The sequence below is a fragment of the Muntiacus reevesi genome, chromosome 5 (genome assembly GCF_963930625.1).
Source record: "Muntiacus reevesi chromosome 5, mMunRee1.1, whole genome shotgun sequence".
Classification (NCBI taxonomy): Eukaryota; Metazoa; Chordata; class Mammalia; order Artiodactyla; family Cervidae; genus Muntiacus; species Muntiacus reevesi.
This window is the reverse complement of record NC_089253.1, coordinates 112,222,894-112,245,487: the sequence shown is the minus strand read 5'-3', so window position 1 is coordinate 112,245,487 and position 22,594 is coordinate 112,222,894. Positions and strand designations below refer to the sequence as shown.

Below are 22,594 nucleotides of genomic sequence, written 5' to 3'. Positions count from 1 at the left end.
TGGAAGGCACTGGACTTTAAATGTACAAATTGATAAATTTTGACAAGCCTATTTGAATATTTGCTAAAAGTAAATAGAAGCCTTGAAAATACTATTCCTCAATTTAAACATCTCTTTTCCCATCATAAACTATGTAATAACTGAAATATCTGAAACTAATCATCTTTACGATTGATTTACTTGAAATGCATTTAATAAGGTAGTAACTATTTGCAAATATACTTTAGAATTTATCATTAATAATGTACAGAAACAGAGCCGATTATTTCATCACACTATATAGAAAAATAGAGGCACCTGGAGCCAAAAGATTTTAACTTGATAGAATGATTCCATAGAAAATTAACTTAAGGTGTTCTATCCTATGTCAAATTCTCAGCCTAGACTCTCCTAACTGAAGCTACATAGATACCAGTGGCCATAAAATCAATCAATTCGACAGGTCTAATGGAGAAGAGAAAGGCTACCCACTCCAGTATTCTGGCCTGGAGAATTCCATGGACTGTTAGAGTCCATGGGGTCCCAAACAGTCGGACACGACTGAGTGATTTTCACTTCACTTCATTTCAATAAATGAGAAGAAGCACATCTGACGGAGATTCAGATTTGCACCCTGTTCCTAGCAGTCTTTACCTGGCAAAATCAGTACTCTCTCACTTGAGGTCAGGGGGCGGCCGTCTTTATACCATGTCAGTGTGGGAGCGGGAGCAGCGTTAGTCTCACAATAAAGAGAGATGGGGTTGTTGATGATCACATCCTTGGCTTCACCTCTCCTGCCAGTATCCAGCATGTTCCCTATTTCCCAGAGCTTCTGAAAACTTGGAGGAACTACAGAGGAAAGACATATACAGTTCTGGACTCATGTAAATGACAGTGTCAATCCAGGAAAGAAAGATCTTGCCTGGTACAAGAGTGATTTGTACATGTAATAAATTAGACAATGTGAAAATATTTTCAAGTACTTATACACCTACCAACTCAGCCCTTAGCTTAAAAAAAAGTTAGGAGACAGAAGTCAGAGCTGGTTCTCCAGTGGAAAAGCAAGAGGCTGGAGCTCAGAATGTTGTGCTCAAGTTCTGCTCTCCATTCCTGTTCAAAGGATCTAGCACTTAGAAGATAGAGTGTCCTGCTCTCAGGAAGGACCTACTATTAATATAATAAACATGGCTAAAGAATATGATCATAGCAGGGAAAACTAATTTCGAGAAACCATTAAAAAATATTGGCTCAATAGAGTATTTCCCAATGATTTGTCTTATTAAGAAATCTAAAGAAGATATGTAGCCAAGATTAAAAAGTGTATTAACAAAAATAAAGGGACATTCTTAAAATTTTCTGGGTGAGAACTATGAATGTTCTAGAAGGCAATTTGCCTGTACATCAAAAGAATTTAAAAAGCATGTAAACAACTGACCTAAAATTTCCATCATTAGCAACTTATGAAAAATAAAAAATGTGCAAAAGTTTTAAGTATAAAGATGTTCAATAAAGTATTACTTATGAGTAGTAAAGCTTGGACACAACCCAGACAATCAACAATAAGAGTCTGGTTAAATAAATATTTGGATACTCAACTGATAAAACAGGTAAGTTATTAAAAATCATGTTGAGAGCAACAATATCAACAATAAAAACAAGTATCATTTCTTAAGCATTTTGCTAAGAGTTTTATCTAATTTATCTTATTTAGTACTCACAACAATTCTACAAGGCGTTAATTTTAAAAGTGAAGAAAAAGAGGCTTAAAATATGTAGGTAACTCACCAAGTCACAAAGCTTGAAAGAGCCTAAGTTCATCAGATTCCAAGTCTTACTATTTTAAAATCTGAAATAATGTTACATTGGCTTTCTGATAAACTTCTGATATAACATTAGGGGAAAGCTAATGTAACAGAGAAGTATGTATTGGGTGATCCCAATTTATAAATAACATACACATTTACAAAAATACATCAAAAGGAAACACAAAAATGACAGAAGTAATCCTGAATGACAGGATTGTTTTCTGCTTTGTTAATTTTTCGAGTCCAAGTTTTCAATAATGAATTTATATTATTGTCAATATAAAAAAATACTAAAGCAAACCAAGGCAAATCTCTTTGTCATTGCTTTGCCAAAGCATATAAATGAAATTACACTTAATAAGCATATTAGCATTACCTTGTATATTCACATCAAAATCCAGCTCATCTTCACCTGCGATATTAGATGCTACACACGTGTATCGTCCAGTGTCTGATATTTGAGCCTCCTTGATTTGAAGTGTGTGTCCACTGGCAGCAATAGTAACATGATCATCTGATTTAAGCGGCTGTGATTCAATTATAATAATGTTATCATTCAGTACTCCAATAAATCCCCAAGGGGGCCATGCAGTTGAGAGTTTTCATGATTCTTTAATAAAAATTAAAATGTAGGTCAAATAGAAATACTCAAGACAACAATAACTTAATTTACTTTGAATAAGCTGATTGTTTTTGAGCAATCATGTCTTTATTTATTGAAAATTGTAGTTCATGTAGTTTATATCTGTGCTAGGTATTTCTGGGTGGTGCATTTATAAATTATTTATGATGAAAAATATTCTTAAGGTATCATATATATGTTTGGAAAAAAAATGACTTTAGCTTATCCCACATTGTAGTGAAGCATCTCTTATTATTTTGTAGCAAATGCTAGAGTTTTTTAAAGAAAGATTGAAGGCATTAGCATAGTCTGATTAGATTTAAAAATCACTATTGCTCATTCAGAAACATCTTTACTTAACAAATGAAAAAATTTAACCTAGAGATATTTATATTATGAGGTTTTATTGATAACATTAGCTACATTTAATAGGACATTTGTCATCTTTTAAACGTTTTATATATACTAAGTTCCCTCTTATTTCTTGAAAATTTTAGTTCTTGGCTCACTGTTACTCCTTCCAATGATTTTTCTCATAATTCTTGGTGGTTTCAAAACCCACATAGGCAGCATCTAATGCTTTGTGCTCTCAGCTCCTTGAATCTTTTTTATTTTTTTGGTCCCAATCCTCTTTCAGTCACTTAATAGGAGAGTTATACCTAGAACTTGATAATTATCAATAATCACAGCTCTTGATAATCTCAGTTTCAAGTTCTCACCTTCTGACCATCACCTCTTAACTCTCGAACTCATTTTCTCTAGCATCCCAACTCCCATAATTTTCTGTTGCCACAGGAGCACCCAAAATTCACTGAACTTGAAATCTTTTCACTATCATTCACTCTCCTCCTGATTCAGAGAAGGTTCCCCAGGGCTTAATCCTTGGACCTCTTCTCTTTCCACCTAATCTCACTCTCCCAGAGATCTCATGCAAAACCTTTGACTTATCTCTTTCCCTCACATCCTGCTACCACCTTCATCCAAGCAACCAACTTCTATCTCTTGGACAATGGTAATAAATTCATTTCTGGACTTCTTCTTTCTTCAACCAGTAAAGAAGCCAATGTAATCTTTTAAAAATCTTTTAAGTGAGATCATTTCACTCCTGTGTTCAAAATTTTCCAGAGGCTTTCCATCAGTAAAAGACCAACAGATCTATATGCATTATAATCTGTATGTGTGTGTGCTGTCACTCATTCGTGTCTGCCTCTTTGTAACCCTATGGACTGTAGCCTGCCAGGCTCCTCTGTCCATGGGCTACTCCAGGCAAGAATACTGGAGTTGGGTTGCAATTTCCTTCTCCAAGGGATCTTCCCCACCCAGGGATTGAACCTGCCTCTCCTGCATTGACAGGTAGATTCTTTACCACTGTGCCGCCTTAGCTCTCAGTATGATCCAGCCCTCCGTTAATCTATGCTCTCACCGTCCTTCGTGTTTCCATGATCCCTGCGCTCCAGCCAAATGCCTCGGGGCCTGTTTTTTGCTAGTCTCTCTAGAATATTTTCCTCTCAGGCATCTTATGTCTGCTTCCTTCACTTCCTTTGAGTTTCAGCTTAAATATCACCTTGTCAGTGAGGTCTTCCCTAGATAAATAGGAGATCATACTCCTCTTTTCTCTGTAACATTCACCCCTAAGCACTGTGTGTTTCATTTTCTTGTTTCGTTTCCTCCCTACCCCTAAACTCCACAAAAGCAAAGATTTGTGTGTGTGTGTGTGTCTATTTCCTTCATAGTGGTATCACCTGGATCTAAAATAGTGTTTGGCAAACACTATATGCTCAAAAAATAATTTGGGATGCAATGAATCATTACTAACATCACATATAAAAATAGTATAATTTAAACTTTCCATGTCAAAGAAACATTTCAGAGCATGAGTAAACAAAGACATAGCAGTAGTAGTAATAGTAGTTAAGTCGCTAAGTCACGTCCGACTCTTGCGACCCCTGGACTGCAGCCCACCAGGCTTCTCTGTCCATGGGATTCTCCAGGCAAGAGTACTGGAGTCGGTTGCCATTGCCTTCTCCAGGGGATAGACTCTATCAAAACTTATTGTGGTTAATGCTGCTGATATTTTTGGTGGCTTTTCTCAAAAACACTGTTTTATTCAAGCAGTGTTGCTTATCTGAGAAATGAACTAGCAGAAGGAATGATATGGAAGATAAACCAAAACCAGTATTTTTTGTACACATTTTAGGGGACCAATTGCAAATCCTGAAAAATTTAGCAATTTAACTAAAGCATCATAATAGAATCAATTTCAGTCTGGATGTGAAACTAGTTTAACTGCTCATTATAAAACTTAAGAAAAACTTCCCTATTCCTAGTAAAATGTCAGATTTTATCAAATTTTTATGTGTATATATGTATATGTGTACGTGTGTATAAAATGCAAGGAATGAAAAGATTTGAGGTAAAATTAAAAATAAAATAATAACATTTCAAAAGAGAAAGGAATTATTTGATTCCAAGCAAAGTCATATAGAATTGGTATTGTTCATAAAGTGTGTTTGTAGTCAGAAAAGAAACTGTAAACAGAACATGGTGGGAGTTCCATATTTTTCCTTTTGCAATGGCTTCCAGATGAAATTTGCTTATTTTGTAAGAGACGATTTTTTTTTTCTGGCCACCAGGATCGCAGAATCCATCTGTGATATGAAAAAACAAGTCAATATCTTTCTGCATCTTAAATTATGACTCTGATCTGAACGTCTACAACTGGAACTTGACTGACTATTTGGTTGATTATGTGTAAAACAGCACAAACATCCACTTAGCGATGTCACATCTGTATTAAGCACAGTGTTAACAGCAGCTAAAAAAAATCTATTTTGGTCTTAAAACACTAGCACATGTTTTTAAAACATGCACAGAAGTAAGTTAAGTTGAATGAGAAATAGTGTGTGGTCTGAAAGTCAGATTACATAATTGAAGGATGGATCTTTCCATGGCGCCAGTTACTTGTATTGGGCACTTCGTCATCACATTTAGCTTTTTTTCTTCATCTTAAAATGTTAGGAATATTACCCTTTTGAAGAAGAGTTAAAGGTATTTAGAGAAAGTTCTGAATAAGCTTAGTATCTATGTCATACCGATCATTCTAATCTGACTCAGCACTGTTTTTGTATTTCTTCTCCACAAAGTTTACTTTGAAAAACCACAGAGCACAAAAATCATTCACCAGTGGGAAGGTGGCTGGATTTTCAAAGACAATTGCTAGTGTATATTAAAACAGTCCTTCAAACTTTTTAGTGATGAAATAATATTAAAATTGTTGAATATGGTTCAATTTTGTGTGTGTGTGTGTTTGCAATTTTACACTCTAGGAGCATGGGATTGTTCTAGTTTTAAGGTCACACTGATTCTCTGAGTTACCTGTGTCTGGGTGTTTTGTTTTTTTAATTTAATCGACCATTTTAGTCTATAAAAGACCATCAACGAAAGAAAAAAACTTGACTGGCCTGTCCATCCTTGTACCAGCTGAGAGATGCAGAAGGAATTGCATAGGCTTCACACTCCAAGGTCAGTGTGTTGTTTACTTTGATCTTCACTTCTTTAGGGGAAAGACCTGGCCCCAGGAGGTCCCCTTTATTGATTATGGGTGGAACTGCATAAACACAAATATTAAAGTAATAAACATGAGTTCTTTTACTTTTTAAAATTTTTTCTATTTTAATTTCTTTTATAATGTTGTGCAACCATTAGCACAATCTAATTTTATTTTATTTTGGTCATGCAACATAGCCTGTGGGATCTTAGTTCCCTGGCCAGGGGTTGAACCTGTGCCCCCTGCAGTGGAAGCGTGGAGTCTTAACCACTGGACTGACAGGGAGGTCCCAAACATTAGTTCTTTAAATGGAATGCCATGGAAATCACAATGAGAACCACTTAAGAAAACAAGGAAATAACTTAGGCACTTGTGCTCTCCTTTCATCAAGGACCCAACTGAGCACTTTATGAAATGGCAGTGTTCACACATAAAATGTGGAGAAAATTTTCTTTCTCCCCTCATCACCATAATACTGCCAATGAGGTTAACATCCTTCACAAAACAGTTAGTTTAGTTTGTTCTGGGTCCCCAAACACAGCCTGAGTATAACCCATAAAGTGCATTTTATTAGTTTCTAAGGGGAATTAGTCAATGAACAAAAGATAGTTAAAAAGATGCTTTTCCTTTCTTTTCAAAAAAAATCTTCAAATGTAGTCCTTATTAACGCTACTATTCGGTTTTTATTAATAAATCAGTGTACAGTGGATCAGCCCAAAGTCACTGACAAACTCATCTGAGACTGCAGAATAAAGCATGTATAGTTAAGGAACAGTTTTGAGCATTAAGGTACTTCTACACAGCAAAATTGAGAAGAGGGTAATTCACAAGAAAAAAAATAGAGGAACTTAAGAAAGTGCTACTGACAAGTTCTCCAAAATGTCAGTGAGTAGATTCAGTGGGCTTTTCACATCTTGAAGCAATTGAGGTCATGGGCACAGTGTTTAATTCAACTTCCATCTTAATGAAGAGAGTTGCATAAATGATCAACTTTAATGATGAATATAAATAATTATGAACCCAGCATGAAAAACAGAATTGAAAAAGTGAGAAAACCTGGAGAAAACCTGGAACATAGTGTTCTTTCAGAACTTACTGTAGACCTTCACTTCATAGTGCTTTATCATCTCCCCTGCCTCATTAGTGGCTACACAGGCATATCTCCCAGCATTGTCCTCCTGCGCATTTAGGATCTGCAGAGTCCTGCCTCCTGAAAAGCAACGGAACACCGAAGAATCTCTGAAGTCACACTGGCAGTGGGGTTTGCACAAACCACAAGTTTTAGTTCTTACTATTTACCTATTTATTCTTGTCTATGCTGATTCTACAACAGACAAAACAAACTACAATATAGATGGACAAAATACAGTATAGACTGGTAAGTCCTCAGTGGTCTGCTGTGCTAATGGCTCTTCATGCTCATTCTGACCCTCCCCTGCCTCTCTGCACACACTATAACTAGGGTTTTTATTTTTTTATTTTTTTTTTTAGCATTTTTAAAATTAATTAATTTAATTGGAGGCTAACTACTTTACAATATTGTGGTGGTTTTTGACATACATCGACATGAATCAGCCATGGGTGTACATGTGTCTTTACAGACAGTTCTTCTGCGTTAGTCATCTTCTTCCTTTCATCTACCTGGCCCATCAGTAAAGACTGATTTTGCTAAAACAGCTTAAAAAAAATTACTTATTTGCTGTGCTGACTCTTACTCGCTGCATGCGAACTCTTAGTTGCAGCATGCGGGATCTAGTTCCCTAACAAGGAATTGAACCTGGGCCCCCTAAACTGGGATTGTGGAGTCAGCAACTGGACCACCAGGGAAGTCCCTAAAACACAGTTTTTCATTATAATCTTTCTTCCAAAAAATCTTAAATGATTTTCAATTGACTAAAGTATAAAGTCAAAACTCTTAAATCTAGGCATTCAAAACAAGACTCCAACATTCCATTCTGATCTATGTCCTGCATGCCCTCCCCCCGACATATATACCTGTTCACACAGTCTACTCAGGAGGGAGGTAAGGAGTATTTTTATTATTTATTGCCTGCATGTAAACAGGGCATTCTTACCTTCTACTTTTCCCATACTAGTCATTCTGATGGATCTGAAATCTCCCCTAACTCATTTCCAACCAACAAAGTTCTATAACTTTCTTGAAGGTTTGGTTCAAGTTATGGCTATGACAAACCATTTCATGACCACTTCAGCCTATGGTGGCCATTTCCTTTTTCATTCTTATAAAACTTGTCACTACCTCATTTATTATACTCTATGACTATTGATAAAAAAAATCATCCTGTGAATGCCTGCCAATGCAAGAGATGTAGGTTCAATCCCTGGGACGGGAAGATCCCCTAGAGAAGGAAATGGAAGCCCACTCCAGTATTCTTACTTGGGAAGTCCCATAGCCAGAGGAGCTTGGCGGGCGACAGTCCATGAGGTTGCAAAGAGTCAAACATGACTTAGCAACTACACAAAAACATGACTATTCATAACCCATGATTATCCATGGATTCCTACTGTTAATGAACTTCCTTCCACATGTATTATCCCTATAAATTTCTTAAAGTCAGTGATCATACTTTTACATGCTTTCTGTTTTCATACATATTTCCAAGTATTAATGAGGAATAACAAACTGTCAATCTAAATACTAACCTTCAAGGTTCAATTTCACAAGAAGTGAATTTCTACCCTTTTTGGTATTCCATATTATATTTAAGTAATTAATCACACTGTAGTATTTATTTATTTGCCTTTTATTTACTTTATTGGTCTTTCAAAAAGTAATTTTATTACCCTAGATTGCAAGATATAGAGATAAAATTAAAAAAATAAGATAGCCATAGTACCATGAACAACATAAGTGTTTATATAAAAATAGTCAATGGTTCTGTTTTTTTTTTTTTTATAAAAGTAGTTGGCACATACGCATCTTGGGTATCTGAAGTAAGCTAGTTACCTGGAAGAATACGGATATTTCGGTTGGATTCTAAAGGAGTTCCATTCTTAAACCAGGTGATGGTGGCTGGGGGATATGAATAAGCTTCGCAGACCAAAGATGTGGGGCTGTTAAGGATAACAGTGACGTCTTCAGGGCTGCCATCACTATCAACACCAGCAATTATAGGAGATACTGAAAAAGATTTAAAATTTAATCCAAGAAATAGACTCAGAAACTTGTTTATTTGTGCATTTCTAAGTTTCTATAAGTACTTATTTGCATAATTCCATTCCCTAACAACCATAGAAACAATTGGTTATTGTTCTCATTCTACACAAAAGCAGTGAGAACCTTCAAAAGCTCAGAGAGTAATGGAGGAGATGACACATAAAAGGGAATCCTAACACACTGCAGTGTGGACAATCATGGAAATCGCAGTACAGAGCGGCACCAGAGCATCCAATCCAATCCAATCTAAGGTGGGGGGTTGTGAGAACTCTCATCAAGGAAGATCACCTAAAGGGGCAGATTTTAAAGTGAGCCTCAAAGAACTGGTACTGATTAGAAGATGAAAGAAAGGAGAGTAGTAGGAGGCAGGAGCATATTGGGAGCAGAGGAGTGTAAACAATGAGGGGCAGGCAGGAAATATACAGAGAATATAGGAAATATACAGTTTGGACTCAAAGGGATTAGTTTGGAACCAAGAGAAAGATAGGCACACTTGTTCCATAAAAGATAATGAAAGCTTTTCTACTACACCTGGAAAAAGCATGAGAAAGAACATCAAAAGAAAAAAAAGAGAGAGAAATTGGAAAACAAAAACTAAATGAAATGGGAGCACTGAATATGAAATAGGAAAAGTGAAACACACTACATAGAAGTAGAAGATCACCATATAGTCCTGTTGTTTTTAAACATGGGTGCTCATTAGAAACACATCTGGAGCTGTGGAGGAAAAAAAGCAATACCCGGGCATTTGTATTTTTCAAAAAAGCTTTCATATACATATACGTGTGTGTGTGTGTGTTCGTGTGCATGCACGAACACTCAGTCATGTCCGACTCTTTGTGACCTCATGAACTATAGCCCGCCAGATTCCCCTGTCAATGAGAATTTCCAGGCAAGAATGCTGGGGTGGGCTGCCATTTCCTTCTCCAGCGGATCTTCTTAACCCAGGAACTAAACTCATGTCTTTACATCTCCTGCATTGGCAGGCAGACTTATATAGTATGTATAATATGTATTTTTTAGAAAACTTATGAAATTTTGCCTAGCTAGAAAATTTATGACAGTTTGATTCTATTTGTTTGAGTTAGCATGAATAGAATGCTAGATTTCTAATTTATATTCACTCAAAATTTTGATATAGTTCCATGTGTTCTGGCATCTAGTATTACTGTTAAAAGTCTAAAAAATTTATTATCTTGGTGATTAAAAACAGTTTGAATGAGGTTTGAAACTTCTAATCCAATTCTGAGAATATACAGAAATATTATTTTGTAAAACAAAAATAATGAGGGCCTGAACTAGAGCAGTGCAGAAAGGAACAGAGAGGAGGGGACAACTAAAGAAGGATTTAGAAAGCCAACTGTCAGGACTTGATGATAGAATTTAATGGGTTAAGAAACCAAAGTCAAAGGTAACTTCCAATTTTCTTGCTTGGGAATGAACCTAGGTAAATTGCACTGAGGCAAAACAAAGAGAAAATATGGAAAGACCTGCACATTCAGGAGGGGAAGATGGTTTGTCCAGTCTGACTATCTTAAATTTTAAGTGCTTGTGAGAATTCCAGGTAGAAATGTCCAACAAGTAATTGTATATAGAAGTCTGATCCTTGGGAGAAAGATCTGGGTTGCAGGTATGGATTTTAAAAACTCTCCAGTTGATAGGAAATGATAATTAAACCTCTGGGGAATTAAATTTGTTACCTGATGAGACTAGAGTAAAATGAGCAGGGAAATAAGTAAGAGTTCATAAAGGAGGGAGAGAGAGAGCAACCAAAGGTATGCAAGGATAACTAGGGAAGGACAGTGTCCAGGAGAAAGGGATACATCATTAAGGGATCCAAACATTAACATAAGAATTGAACAATGTTTGATCTAACAACAGGTAGTCTTACAACAGTAGTATCAAGAATGGTGTGGGCAGAAGATTGTTTTTAGTGGGATAAGATGTATAGACAGAGTGTTGACTATATGAAGTGATGGAGGCAACAGAAGATGAAGCTGGAAGTAAGGCAGACAGTGGGTATGACTGACAGACCAAAGAAGGGGGACAAGATACAGGATGAAGGGCAGAAGCAATAACTCTGAACAAAAAGGATAATTCACCCTCTGGGAAAAGAAAGAGTAAAAACACTGAATTATGGCTGGGTAGACTGGAACTTACAAATATACACACTTAAACAGCCTTAGCTTTATATGAAGTTGGTGGAAAGAAGACTGTGATTTAGATCCCTCATCTTCAATGAATGAATGAGAATGGCAAGAAATAACCAGGAAGTGAGTAGGAAGTGGAGGAAAGAATATAGTCAGATAATATAACTTAAGATGCCTGTGGTAAAGAATAAGTGATCTGCACTGGAGAGAATCCCCAGGGAGCTGATGTCTCTTGGGAAGAGTCAGAGTTCAATTACTGCAAGGAGCTGGAAAGAGTTTGAAATCCGGTTTCCAGAGGACAGGGGTAGGATTTGGGCATAAGCCAGTACTGGGAGGTCAATCAGTGGTGGGAGGAAGGGGTCATGAGGAATTTAGGGCTCTAAGAGAAGCAACAGGTTACAGCACAGGGGAGGAAATCCAGGGCTTCAAACACTGATGGGAATGCAGGGGAGATGAGTTTGTTATAGGACAAATGGTTCATGAACTCTCGTTGTTATTGATCCATACATAACATATTAGGTGCTGGGGCTATACTTTTTCAAGATAAAAACCGTTTTGCCTTAGGGAGCTTATATTTATATAATTATTACTTATACATAGGGTATTTATCTGACACTTACTTATACATTATTCACTATTCTGACTTAACTTTTCTGGCCTGCATGTCTCTTCTACTTTCAACTAGACTGTAAACTGCTTGAGGACTGCATCTTGTAGGAGATGAACTATTCCACTAGTCTAGCCAGTAAGTATCACAACATATAAGTAAAGAAATTAAAAAACTGCAAAGATTTGCATCCTTAATTATAGTTAGTTTTTTTTTTAGTGAAATGAAACATGTTTTGATATCAGTAATCAAATGCAATATCCTTAGGTGGTGCACTTTAAATTTCTAATGTGAGCAGAAATCTGGACTCTATTTTAATGTCATTCCTGAGACATAAGTATTAACTTTAATGCTATAGAAACTGAATGTACAGTTATTTCATCATTCTTAGTCCATCTGTTTTCATGGTATAGTTTTTCTTGAGTTCAAAGGGCTTGATATTCAAATGTACAACTGATCTGCGTTAAATGAGAAGGAAGCCATTTGAGATTTAAAGCCTACACTTGTGGTCTCATTGCACTTTTTAACCTAGGAATCTTCACAGCTCATTACTGACTCAATATAGAATTTACACATTGCATATTAATCTCAAGGGGAGGGAATTTAGCTGGGAAAAAGAATCACTAAGCAAATGGTAAAAAACCTAAATTTGCAATTTCAACGTAATTTACCGCATAGCCGTACCCTCTAAGACTTTTTAGGTATTAGTGAGTTAGCAAACGACATAGATAAACACACATAAAAATAGAGGAGCAGCATTTTATATGAAAGAAAAGAAAATCTACAGCAGTTGCTGACTCCAGTGGGAGCAGCTCCCAGTTCTGCTATATGTTAGCAAAGGGAAGAAGAGATGATGTGTTTTAAGGCAGAGGAAACACACTTCTAAAATAAAAGCATTTTAATGTTGTTTTAACCCGTTAGCCTCACAAGGGATTGTGTTAATTCATTATCACTCATGAGCAAGCGTAAAAGTTTGATGAGCTTGTCCACATCTGTTCTTCATCTTAGTTACCAACAGAGATTCCAGTATGTACAATTACCAATAGTGGCAAAATCCCCCAAAGAAATGATAAAATATCTCACACGTTGAGCCCCTTTCATTGATGACCTGCTTTTTTTTGACCAGTATTTGTTTTTCCTTTATTACTGTTTATTTAATGTATATCTTATTCATAATTGTGCTTAGTACAAAACACAGCACCTGGAAACAGTAGGTATGCCAAATATAATGAATGAATGTATAAATTAATTAATGAAAGAAACCAGCAAATGTACACAAGCTCTGGTCCAAGTAGAAATATTAACTAAACAATAAAAGAAGAGAATTGAACTTGTTGCCATGGCTGATTCTTCCAGATTTGAAGCAATGCTTACACCTACCCAACACATTAAGACTGAAACTTTTGCTCTTGTCACCAGCTGTATTAGAGGCCAAACATGTGTATCTTCCAGTGTGTGACACTTGGGCATTCGTAATTTGAAAAAACCGGCCACCAGACATAAGATGATGAGTGTCATCTTCTTTGAGAAGCTGACCATCTTTATGCCATGTTATTTCTGGTACTGGATTCCCTGTAACAAAAAGACATTTCTGAGAGTTGGCTAATTATCACATCTACAATTGGTAACTAAAAGGATGCATTTTAAATAGTGCTGCAGTGAACACTGGGGTACATGTATCTTTTCAAATTACGGTTTTCTCTGGATTATACGCCAATACAAAATTAAAAAATAAAGAAAAGGATGCACTTTTCAGTCATTTCCCTTTTTAATTATTCCACTTCTAAAAGAATGGAATAGCTATTCATTTAAAAATAAATTTGCAAACATAAGCAAATTTACAATAATAATCAGGTTTATATTTTTAAAATATACAAGTGAAATAGTTACATTAGTCTTTGTGTTTAACTAAATTTATACCATACCTTGGGCTTCCCTGGTGGCTCAGATGGTAAAAACTCTGCCTGCAATGCAAGAGACCTGAGTTTGATCCCTGGGTTGGGAAGATCCCTATGGCTACCCAGTCCATTGCTCTTGCCTGGAGAACTCCATGGACAGAGGAGCCTGGTGGGCTACAGTCCATGGGGTTGCAAAGAGTCAGACACATCTGAATGACTAACACACACACACACACACACACCCCTTAGGCTATTACAATTAAATATTTTCATAGTAAAATACATTTTAAAAAGAATGGAGCATGCATTTTTACTAAAATTGCTACTCATGAACACCTTTATATGCATATTAAATTTCTAAAGACGATTTCATATTTTTGAGGGAAAGCTGCAAATAAGGAAAGCCTTTAATTAAACAATTCAACAACCAGGTATTTTGTGTTTCTATCAGGATTCTAGCATAGATATACAGATAGGTAGAAAGATAGAAATAAATAGTATTATTCCTTTAATATTTATAGCCTTTAGAAAAAACACCTTTCATATTTTTAATGAGACTTTTAAAAATACTGTTATAAATTGCTCAAATTTCTTTTTTTTGAAAATGTAAAACTATAAAGACAAGTTCTGTTAGGAAAGTGGACAAGGATGATATATTAAGGCTCAACTGCATTGGCCATGAAGTCTGTCCTATAGCCCTAACAGGGCAGGAAAGCAAACTCACAGGTCCACCTAACTGCTGAGTATAGCACACGCGGCACTCCGTGTCCTGACCTCACATCTCAGGAAGGGACAGTGGGCCTCACCCACATAGAGACCCTGACAGAAAGGCCCACCTGCACAAGCATGCTACCAGCTGACCCAGACAGAATCCCGAGTTGAGCTGCATGGTGAAGAACTATCTCTGCTGAAGCAAACTTTTAGTCTGGAAATGGAGACCCTCAAGAGTGCAGATACCACTGCAAGGGATTGGTTAAACATGATGCTTCATTGGAAACTAATAAAGCTCCAATAACAAAATAACTGACTCTTAAAAATGTGGAGGTCTATGAATAATCCTCTTAAAGAAGACTAGTAAACAAAAGTAAGAAAATAATGCATGAAGAAAACGAGAAGTTCAACAAAGAAATAGAAACCATAAAAAAAACCTAAAAACCCCACAACCAAACAAACAAATGCTAGGGCTAAAGAATACAATGTCTGAACTAAAGAATTCAAAAGAAAGTCTCAACTTCAGACTTGACCAAGCAAAAGAAATAATCAGTGAACTAGAAGATTTGAAATTATCTAATCAGAGGATCAAAATGAAAAAAAGAATGAAGAAACATGAAGAAAGCCTACAGGAGTTACGAAGTACTATCACCGAACCAATATTCACATTATGGGAATCCCAGAAGGAAAGGAGAATAAGAAAGGAAGAGAAAGTATATTTAAAGTGATAATGTCTGAAAACTTCCCCAAATAAACATTTACATTCATAAGTCCCCAAAGATCCCAAATAGTCTGAACTAAAAAAGGCTACATTTAAATACATTGTAACTAAATTTTAAATGTAGTAAGAGGGAAGCAACACATCACATACAAGGGAATTCCCATAAGAGTAGACAGATTTCTCATAAGAAACTTAGAAGGCTAAGAGGGAATAGCCTAAGATACTCTAAATATTGAGAGAAAAAAAAAAAGCCTGTCAACCAAGAATACTAAAGCTGACAAAATATGAATAAGAGATTTTCCCACGCAAACAAAAGCTGAGAGTAACAAACAAAAACAAAACCCACCGCCAGACCCGTCTTCTAAGAAATTAAAAATGGCATTCTTAAATGGAAATAAATTAGATATTAGAGCAGAAATAAATGAAATAGAGTACAAGAAAACAACAGAAAAGATATAAAACTAAGAACTGGTTCTTTGAAAAGATAAAATTTACAAACCTTTAGCTAGACTAAGAAAAAAAAGAGAGAGAAGAGAGAGGATCAAAATAAGATTACAAATGAAAGAGGAGACATTACAACTGATACCACAGAACTGCAAGAATCATAAGTGACTACTCTCCAAAACTATAGCCAAAAAGCTGAACAATCTAGGAGAAAATGAATAAATTCTTAGAAATATAAAACCTGCCAAGGCTAAATCATGAGAACACAGAAAATTTTAAACAGACCAATTACTAGTAAGGACATTAAACCAGAAATCTAAAACCTCCCAACAGGGAAAAGCTAAGACCAGATGGTTTCAGTGATAAATTTTACCAAATGTTTAAAAAGGAATTAATATCAATTCTTCCCAGACTCTTTAAAAAATTGACACGGGGACATTCCCAAACTCATTTGAGAAGGCCAGCATTACCCTGATATCAAAGTCAGATAAGAAAGAAAACTACAGGCCAATATCCCTGATGAATACAAAAACAAAAATTCTAAAGAAAAGAAAATAATACTAGAAAATGGAATTCAACATTAAATTAAAAGGATCATGCACCACCATCAAATGGGATTCATCCCTGGGATGCAAGGATGGTTCAAGACACACAGAAATATAATACATCACATCAACAGAATGAAAGATAAAAATCACATATCCATATCAGTAGATGCATAGAAGCTTTTGACAAAATTCAACATCTGTTCATGATAAAAAAAAAAAAAAACTCAAGAAGTTGTATATAGAAGGAACCTTCTTCAATATAAGATAGGCCTTATAACAACTCTGCAGCTAATATCATACTGAATGGTGAAAGAGTAGAAGTTTTTTTTTAAGACCAAGAACAAAATGGGAGTGCCCACTCTCACCATTCCTATTCAACACAGTATTAGAAATCTGAACCAGATAATCACACACAAAAAAGAAAAGGCATCAGAATTGTAAAGGAAGAAGTTGTCTCTGCAGATGGCATGATTATAGAGAAAATCCTAAAGATTCCACCCCAAAATTTATTAGATTTAATTAACAAATTCAGTAAAGCTTCAGATACAAAATCAAGATAAAAATCAGTAACATTTTATATATTAACAACAAATTATCTGCAAAAGAAATTTTTTAAAATCTCATTTAAAATAGCATCAAAACCAAAAAATACTTAGGAAAAAGTATAATCAAGGAAGTGAAAGATCCCTACATTGAAAACTATAAGACACTGATGATATAAATAAAAGAAGACACAAATAAATGGATAGATATTTTGTATTCATGGACTGGAAGAATTAATATTGTTAAAATGTCCATATTACTCAAAGTTATTTATAGGTCTAATACAATATTAGACCTAAAACCACAATGAGATAACACTTTACACCTGTTAGAATAGCTATTACCAAAAACATAGGAGCTACAGATGTAGAAAATAAACTCATGGTGACTAGGGAATAAGAGAGGGGAGGGATAAATTGGAAGGCTGGGACTGACATATACACACTACTATATATCAGATAGGTAACAAAGAAGGACCTACTATATGGCACAAAGAAATCAGATAACTAATAAGGATCTACTGGATGGCACAAAGAACTCTCCTCAATACTCTAATGACCTATATGGGAAAAGAATCTAAAAAAGAGTGGATATATGTATATCAGATTCACTTTGCTCTACTCCTAAGACTAACACGTTGTAAATCGACTACAGTCTGATTAAAGAAAAAATTTTTTTAATTACAGTTAATGACAAGTGTTGATGAGGATGTGAAAAAAAGGAATCCTTGTACACCTTTGGAGGGAATGTAAATTGGTATAACCCCTATGGAAAACAGTATCACAGTTCCTCAAAAAACTGAAAATAGAATTACTATGTGTCCAACAATCTGAAGAAAAAGAAATCACTATTTCAAAGGAGACATCTACATTTCCATGTTCACTGCAACATTATTCACAATAGCCAAGACAAGGAAATAACTTAAGTGTCCATAGATACATGACTGGATAAAGATAATGTGACTTATGAAAAACTATACATATAATTTAATGCTATTATTAAATACTATTATTCTACAATATATAATATTAAATACTATATATATGTGTGTGTGTGTGTATATATATATATATTTTAATATTATCCAGCCATGAAAAAGTTGGAAATCCTAACATTTGTGACAACATGGATAAACCTTGAGGACATTATGCTAAGTGAAATAAGTCAGACAAAGACAAATATGGTCTGATCTCTCTTATACACAGAGTCTAATAAAATCAAACTCACAGAAATTGAGAACCCATTAGTGATTGTATAGGTAGGGGGTTGGAGGTGGGATAAATAAGTGAAGGTGGTCAAAAAGCACAATCTTCTAATAACAAGATAATAATCATGATTACAGTTAATGATACTTATTGTATATTTGAAAGCTGCAAGAAAGTAGATCTTAAAAGTTCTAATCACAAAAAAAGTGTGCAGCTATGTGAGGTGATGGATGTTAACAGTGTGGTAGTCTCTGTGTGTGTGTGTATGATCATTATGTTGTTTACCTTAAAGTTATGCAATATTATATATCAATTATATCTTGATGAAACAAAAATAAAAAAGAAATTTCTAAAAACCAAATGACAACATGAAGAAGCTAGAAGTCTCAAGATAAGATGTTATAAAATTTAGGCAGATAGTCTCTATGCATAGTCGTTACCACATCATTCTAAAAAAAAGAAAACAGGTTACACAATGTATATGTGACAGTTTTTATATCTGCCTTTCTAAAATGAAAATACTTCCTTGCTTTCATAAATGTATTATAGGGCATCTAAACAACAACGCAATAAATTAATTGAATCTTCCTTAAAACTCTTACTTTCTATAAAATGTAGGGGCTGTTCCAGTTGTTCCATTAAAACTGCAAGGTCATGCCTTCACTAAAGAGATGGTCTCAGAAATGTTCTCTCATAGATTTATTTGTATTACATACAACACAATGATTCATGGGGAAAGCCAGTAAAACTGGCTTTAGAATTTTCATTTTTATTCATCTCCATTCTTTTTATCATATACAAACATGTTAACTAAAAGTGACAATTTTGATCATAGCTAATGGTGGATAACTATTAGTGATGCTATCCTTTCACCAAAATTAGTTCTTTGAAGAAAATAGTAAAAAGGAAAGGAAGGTACAAACATAGGGAAGGAAGGAAAAAAATAACAGGAGGTGGGACAGAAAATTCCTACCCACAAACAGAAGAATTAAAAAAAAAATTTACCTAATTCAAAGAGAGACCAGAATGTATTTCTTTCTCTGTCTCTGTTCCATGCTTCTTTCCCTTCCTTTTTTTCACTGTTAAGAATTTCCTTTTTATCTCCATAGAATCTGAAAGAGTTCCTCCTATATTTCTACCATCTATACTGGTCTAGAATTCAATTTCAAATGCTTGATTTTTCTCAACTAATTGTGATGTAAGTGAAGGCAATGAATAGCCAGTGAGCTGAGGAAGAATCTAACAGATGAGCCCCTTACCTGTCACTTCACAAGTCAGTGTAACACTCTGTTTCTCTTTTACTTTCACATCTTCAAATGTATTTTCACCCACGATGTGAGGTGGTACTTAAAAAGAAAGAAAGAAAGAAAAAGGAACAATTGTAAAAGCAGTTTGGTTATTTATAGGTATCTATTTTATATTTTTTTTTATTAGGCTGTACCCTTTAAAACAGTCCAAATTCTCACTATTATTTGTTTACTAGAACAATGTTACCATATTGCTTGATCAATTCTAAACTATAAAGTTACATGTCATAAATTCAATTATAATGAATTTTATTATATGTAAATCATAAAATCCAGATAAATATGTCAACAAGTCAGTAAGTAAGAAAATCTATTAGACACTTATTTCTCTCTCTACAATTCAGATACACACTCACATTAAAAAAGTTATCACGTTCTTAGAACACTGGTGAACAATTGTGAACTGACAAGACATGGCATTTCAGTCATTTTCTTTTTCTTTTATTCCCCCCAAAGGGAGGTGCACCGTTCCTAGAAGTACTGCAATACCAGGTCGATGTGTGGAGTAGACGGAGCAAGCTCCTATTCCAACTCCTAATCCCAAAAATCCATTTAATATATTGTCCTCGGATAGAGGACGTATCAGATATTAAACTGATAAGAACAGATACTACACCATTTTAATCCAACTGATTACATACAAACTATTCTGACATTGAATTCTTGCCAAGAGTCACAATCCAGGGGCCAAAGAATACATAAATATAAGATCAAGCTGCAGATAAATGTTAAATCTGCTTCCAGAACGTGTTTAAGATAACTATTTTTTTCTGTTGTTGCTGTCACTCAGTCGTGTCTGACTCTTTGTGACCCCACGGACTGCAGACTGCAGCACACCAGGCTTCCCTGTCCTTCACCATCTGCTGGAGTTTGCTCAAACTCATGTCCACTGAGTCAATACTGTAAACCGTATAAATACCTAATACTGAAAGCCGAAAGATTTTTCTTTCTTCACCAGCTGCGTTTCTTACAACACATGTATACTGGCCAGCATCTTCTGTTCTGGTCTGTATCAACCGCAGAATCCTACCTCCTGGAGAAGCAAACCATCAGATGACTCAAAAAGAAATCTGTAACTTCACAAGTTTGCCATGCAGTGCTGAATTTTGGTAAAATTTAATCAATTCACTTCAAAGTCCTTTAAAATGTATTTATGTCAAGCTTTTTTATAAATATCACATTTTAAGGCTGTATATAACAGAATGGATAATTCAGAATAATTTTCCAGTTTAATGGACAAAGAAAGTTAATACAAACCCAAGTGACACCAAGCAAGAAATGGAGTTTCACAGAAGTGATGTTTGAACATAATCTTGAAAGGTAAGCATACTTTAACACAGAAAGGAGTGAAGAGATACCACTGTAGGCAGAGTAAGAGGATATAGAGGTAGAAAGTAGGTGTGGCATCTGAAACAGAACAGGGGAGAAGATAGTGAGAGATGAGACTAGTTGGAGAGTGACCAATTTTGAGGATTCTGTGGGTGCTCAAAGGCAATGTTAAGGAATTTAGGCTTTATTATGTTCACTAAAGGCTATGGAAGTATGTAAACAAAGTCATGGTATGATTCGTACTTTAGAAAAACAACTGTGACAATGTTTAGGAAAAGATTCCCAGTTTTCCATGGAACATATGAAATGGAAACATTAGAAAGAACACTACACCAACAACCCAGATAGGAACGACATCAATTATATAAGGGATGGATGAAACCATGAAGACTGACAACCAGTTTTCAATTTGAGTTTCATGGAATTCTAGAGCTATTTATATCAAAGTTTATGAGGGTCACCTCCCTTTATTAGCATGACTCTGATTTTTTTCCTCCTTTTAGTCTGAACTTCTACATAATGAAAAAAGATTCTGGTAGGCTGGGAATGAAACTGATATGCTGAAGGGTGTGATTTGGAGGAAAATTCCTCTTAAGGATCAAGGAAAGAGGAGTCAGCAAATGAGACTGAAACATATTGAAAGAGCAGAGTCCTTGAAATCATTTGAGAAGTAATTTCTAAGAACAAAATGTAAATCACTTCTCAGATTTTGTAATAATTTTTCATTTGGTATATTTTTGCTTGGTACTCTGAATTTGAACTAAAACAATTGAAATGGTTAAACATAAAATTTTCATGTAAATATTCACCTGGATCTGAATTCATCAGGAATTTCCATCTGTTTTCTGTTTTTATAAACACAGCAAGTCCTCATTGAGCTTTTTTATCCCTTTAAGCAATCTACTTATCCTCAACCCACTGAAAGATGAACTTTGTCTAGCATCTTACTTAGACAAAACGGATTACCAAATTTAGTCTTTTTCCTCAGTTGAATTTAAGTAAGCAAAGTTGAATACAAAAATTCTCTAAACATGTCAAAAAAACTTATATTAATTAAGAAAAGATTCAAGCACTCACTACTACTTCAGATTAGTGAGACCGAGAGACCATACTATGATGCCAGTTGAGAGATATTATCAAAACAATACAACTTTTATGAGTCATTGCTGGCTCAGCAAACCTCAACCTCATAAATCTCACGATCTTTCTTTTCTCTTTGTTTCCTGGTCCTCTCCCTTATTCCAGTGAAAGACAAAAAAAAAAAAAAGAAAGATTTGACACTAAGTTAGACTTAGATGGAGACATTTCTTGTACCTATTAAATTTTTATAGCAGCTATCTGTTCTTGGCAGGTAACTTCATAACAATGATAGAGCCTTCAACAATGTATTGCTTTCAGAAAAACTTGACTTTACGTCTCAGGAGAACTAATCTTAATGAAACAGAAAGGGGCAGCAGATCAAGGAACGAGAGAGTCATACGCCACTCATGTGATTCTCAGTCATCAAGTGCACAACACACATGTTCAGACTGTAAAACTGAATGACTCCTCTGGCAGCATCACAAGGTGAAATACTTTTAACGTGTTCGCTCAAGGATCTCCATTTGCTAGTCAAGCAAAACAAAACTACATGATAAAACCAAAACACTACTCCTGTGAATCTATTATAGGCCAGAGTACCTCACTCTGCCTTGACTTTTTCATTTCCAGGAGCTCTGATGTAGTTATATTTAAAAAGTTTCCTACTTTTTCAGCAATTGAGAATGGAAAAAAAAACAAAAACAATACAAGGATATTTTTCAGAGAAGAAGATAAAGTGTTCAGGTTTTTGGTAACCAAATTATCATAAAATCTTTGCCATCAGTATGCATTCTCTAAGATCTACAGAGGATGGAAGTCTCAAGAAAATGAACGCACTGTAGGACATGGGAAAGTTTCCCAGGATAGGAAGACCCAAACTTTTTAGCTGGTTTTCTATGACAATAAAAGGAAATATGTTA

At 35.2% G+C, this 22,594-nt stretch overlaps 1 protein-coding gene and 1 non-coding gene across 7 annotated transcripts in view; both read right to left on the bottom strand.

Moving 5' to 3' along the window:
• Positions 1–22,594, bottom strand: part of HMCN1 (hemicentin 1) — a 517,313-nt gene that overhangs the window by 140,445 nt on the left and 354,274 nt on the right. For all 6 annotated transcript variants that reach the window (XR_010663324.1, XR_010663323.1, XM_065936211.1 and 3 more), the window contains 8 exons: positions 20,185–20,298; positions 19,218–19,304; positions 13,269–13,460; positions 8,922–9,095; positions 7,050–7,163; positions 5,868–6,013; positions 2,161–2,311; positions 634–828 (listed from right to left, as the gene is read on the bottom strand). Coding sequence is in view for 4 of the 6 variants with exons in the window: in XM_065936211.1 (XP_065792283.1) it covers positions 634–828; positions 2,161–2,311; positions 5,868–6,013; positions 7,050–7,163; positions 8,922–9,095; positions 13,269–13,460; positions 19,218–19,304; positions 20,185–20,298 (1,173 nt within the window). In the remaining 2 variants the exon portion in view is untranslated. The remainder of the gene's footprint in view (positions 1–633; positions 829–2,160; positions 2,312–5,867; positions 6,014–7,049; positions 7,164–8,921; positions 9,096–13,268; positions 13,461–19,217; positions 19,305–20,184; positions 20,299–22,594) is intronic.
• Positions 19,721–19,913, bottom strand: LOC136170173 (U2 spliceosomal RNA). Its single transcript, XR_010663611.1, has one exon. It is a non-coding gene; the product is annotated as a U2 spliceosomal RNA (small nuclear RNA).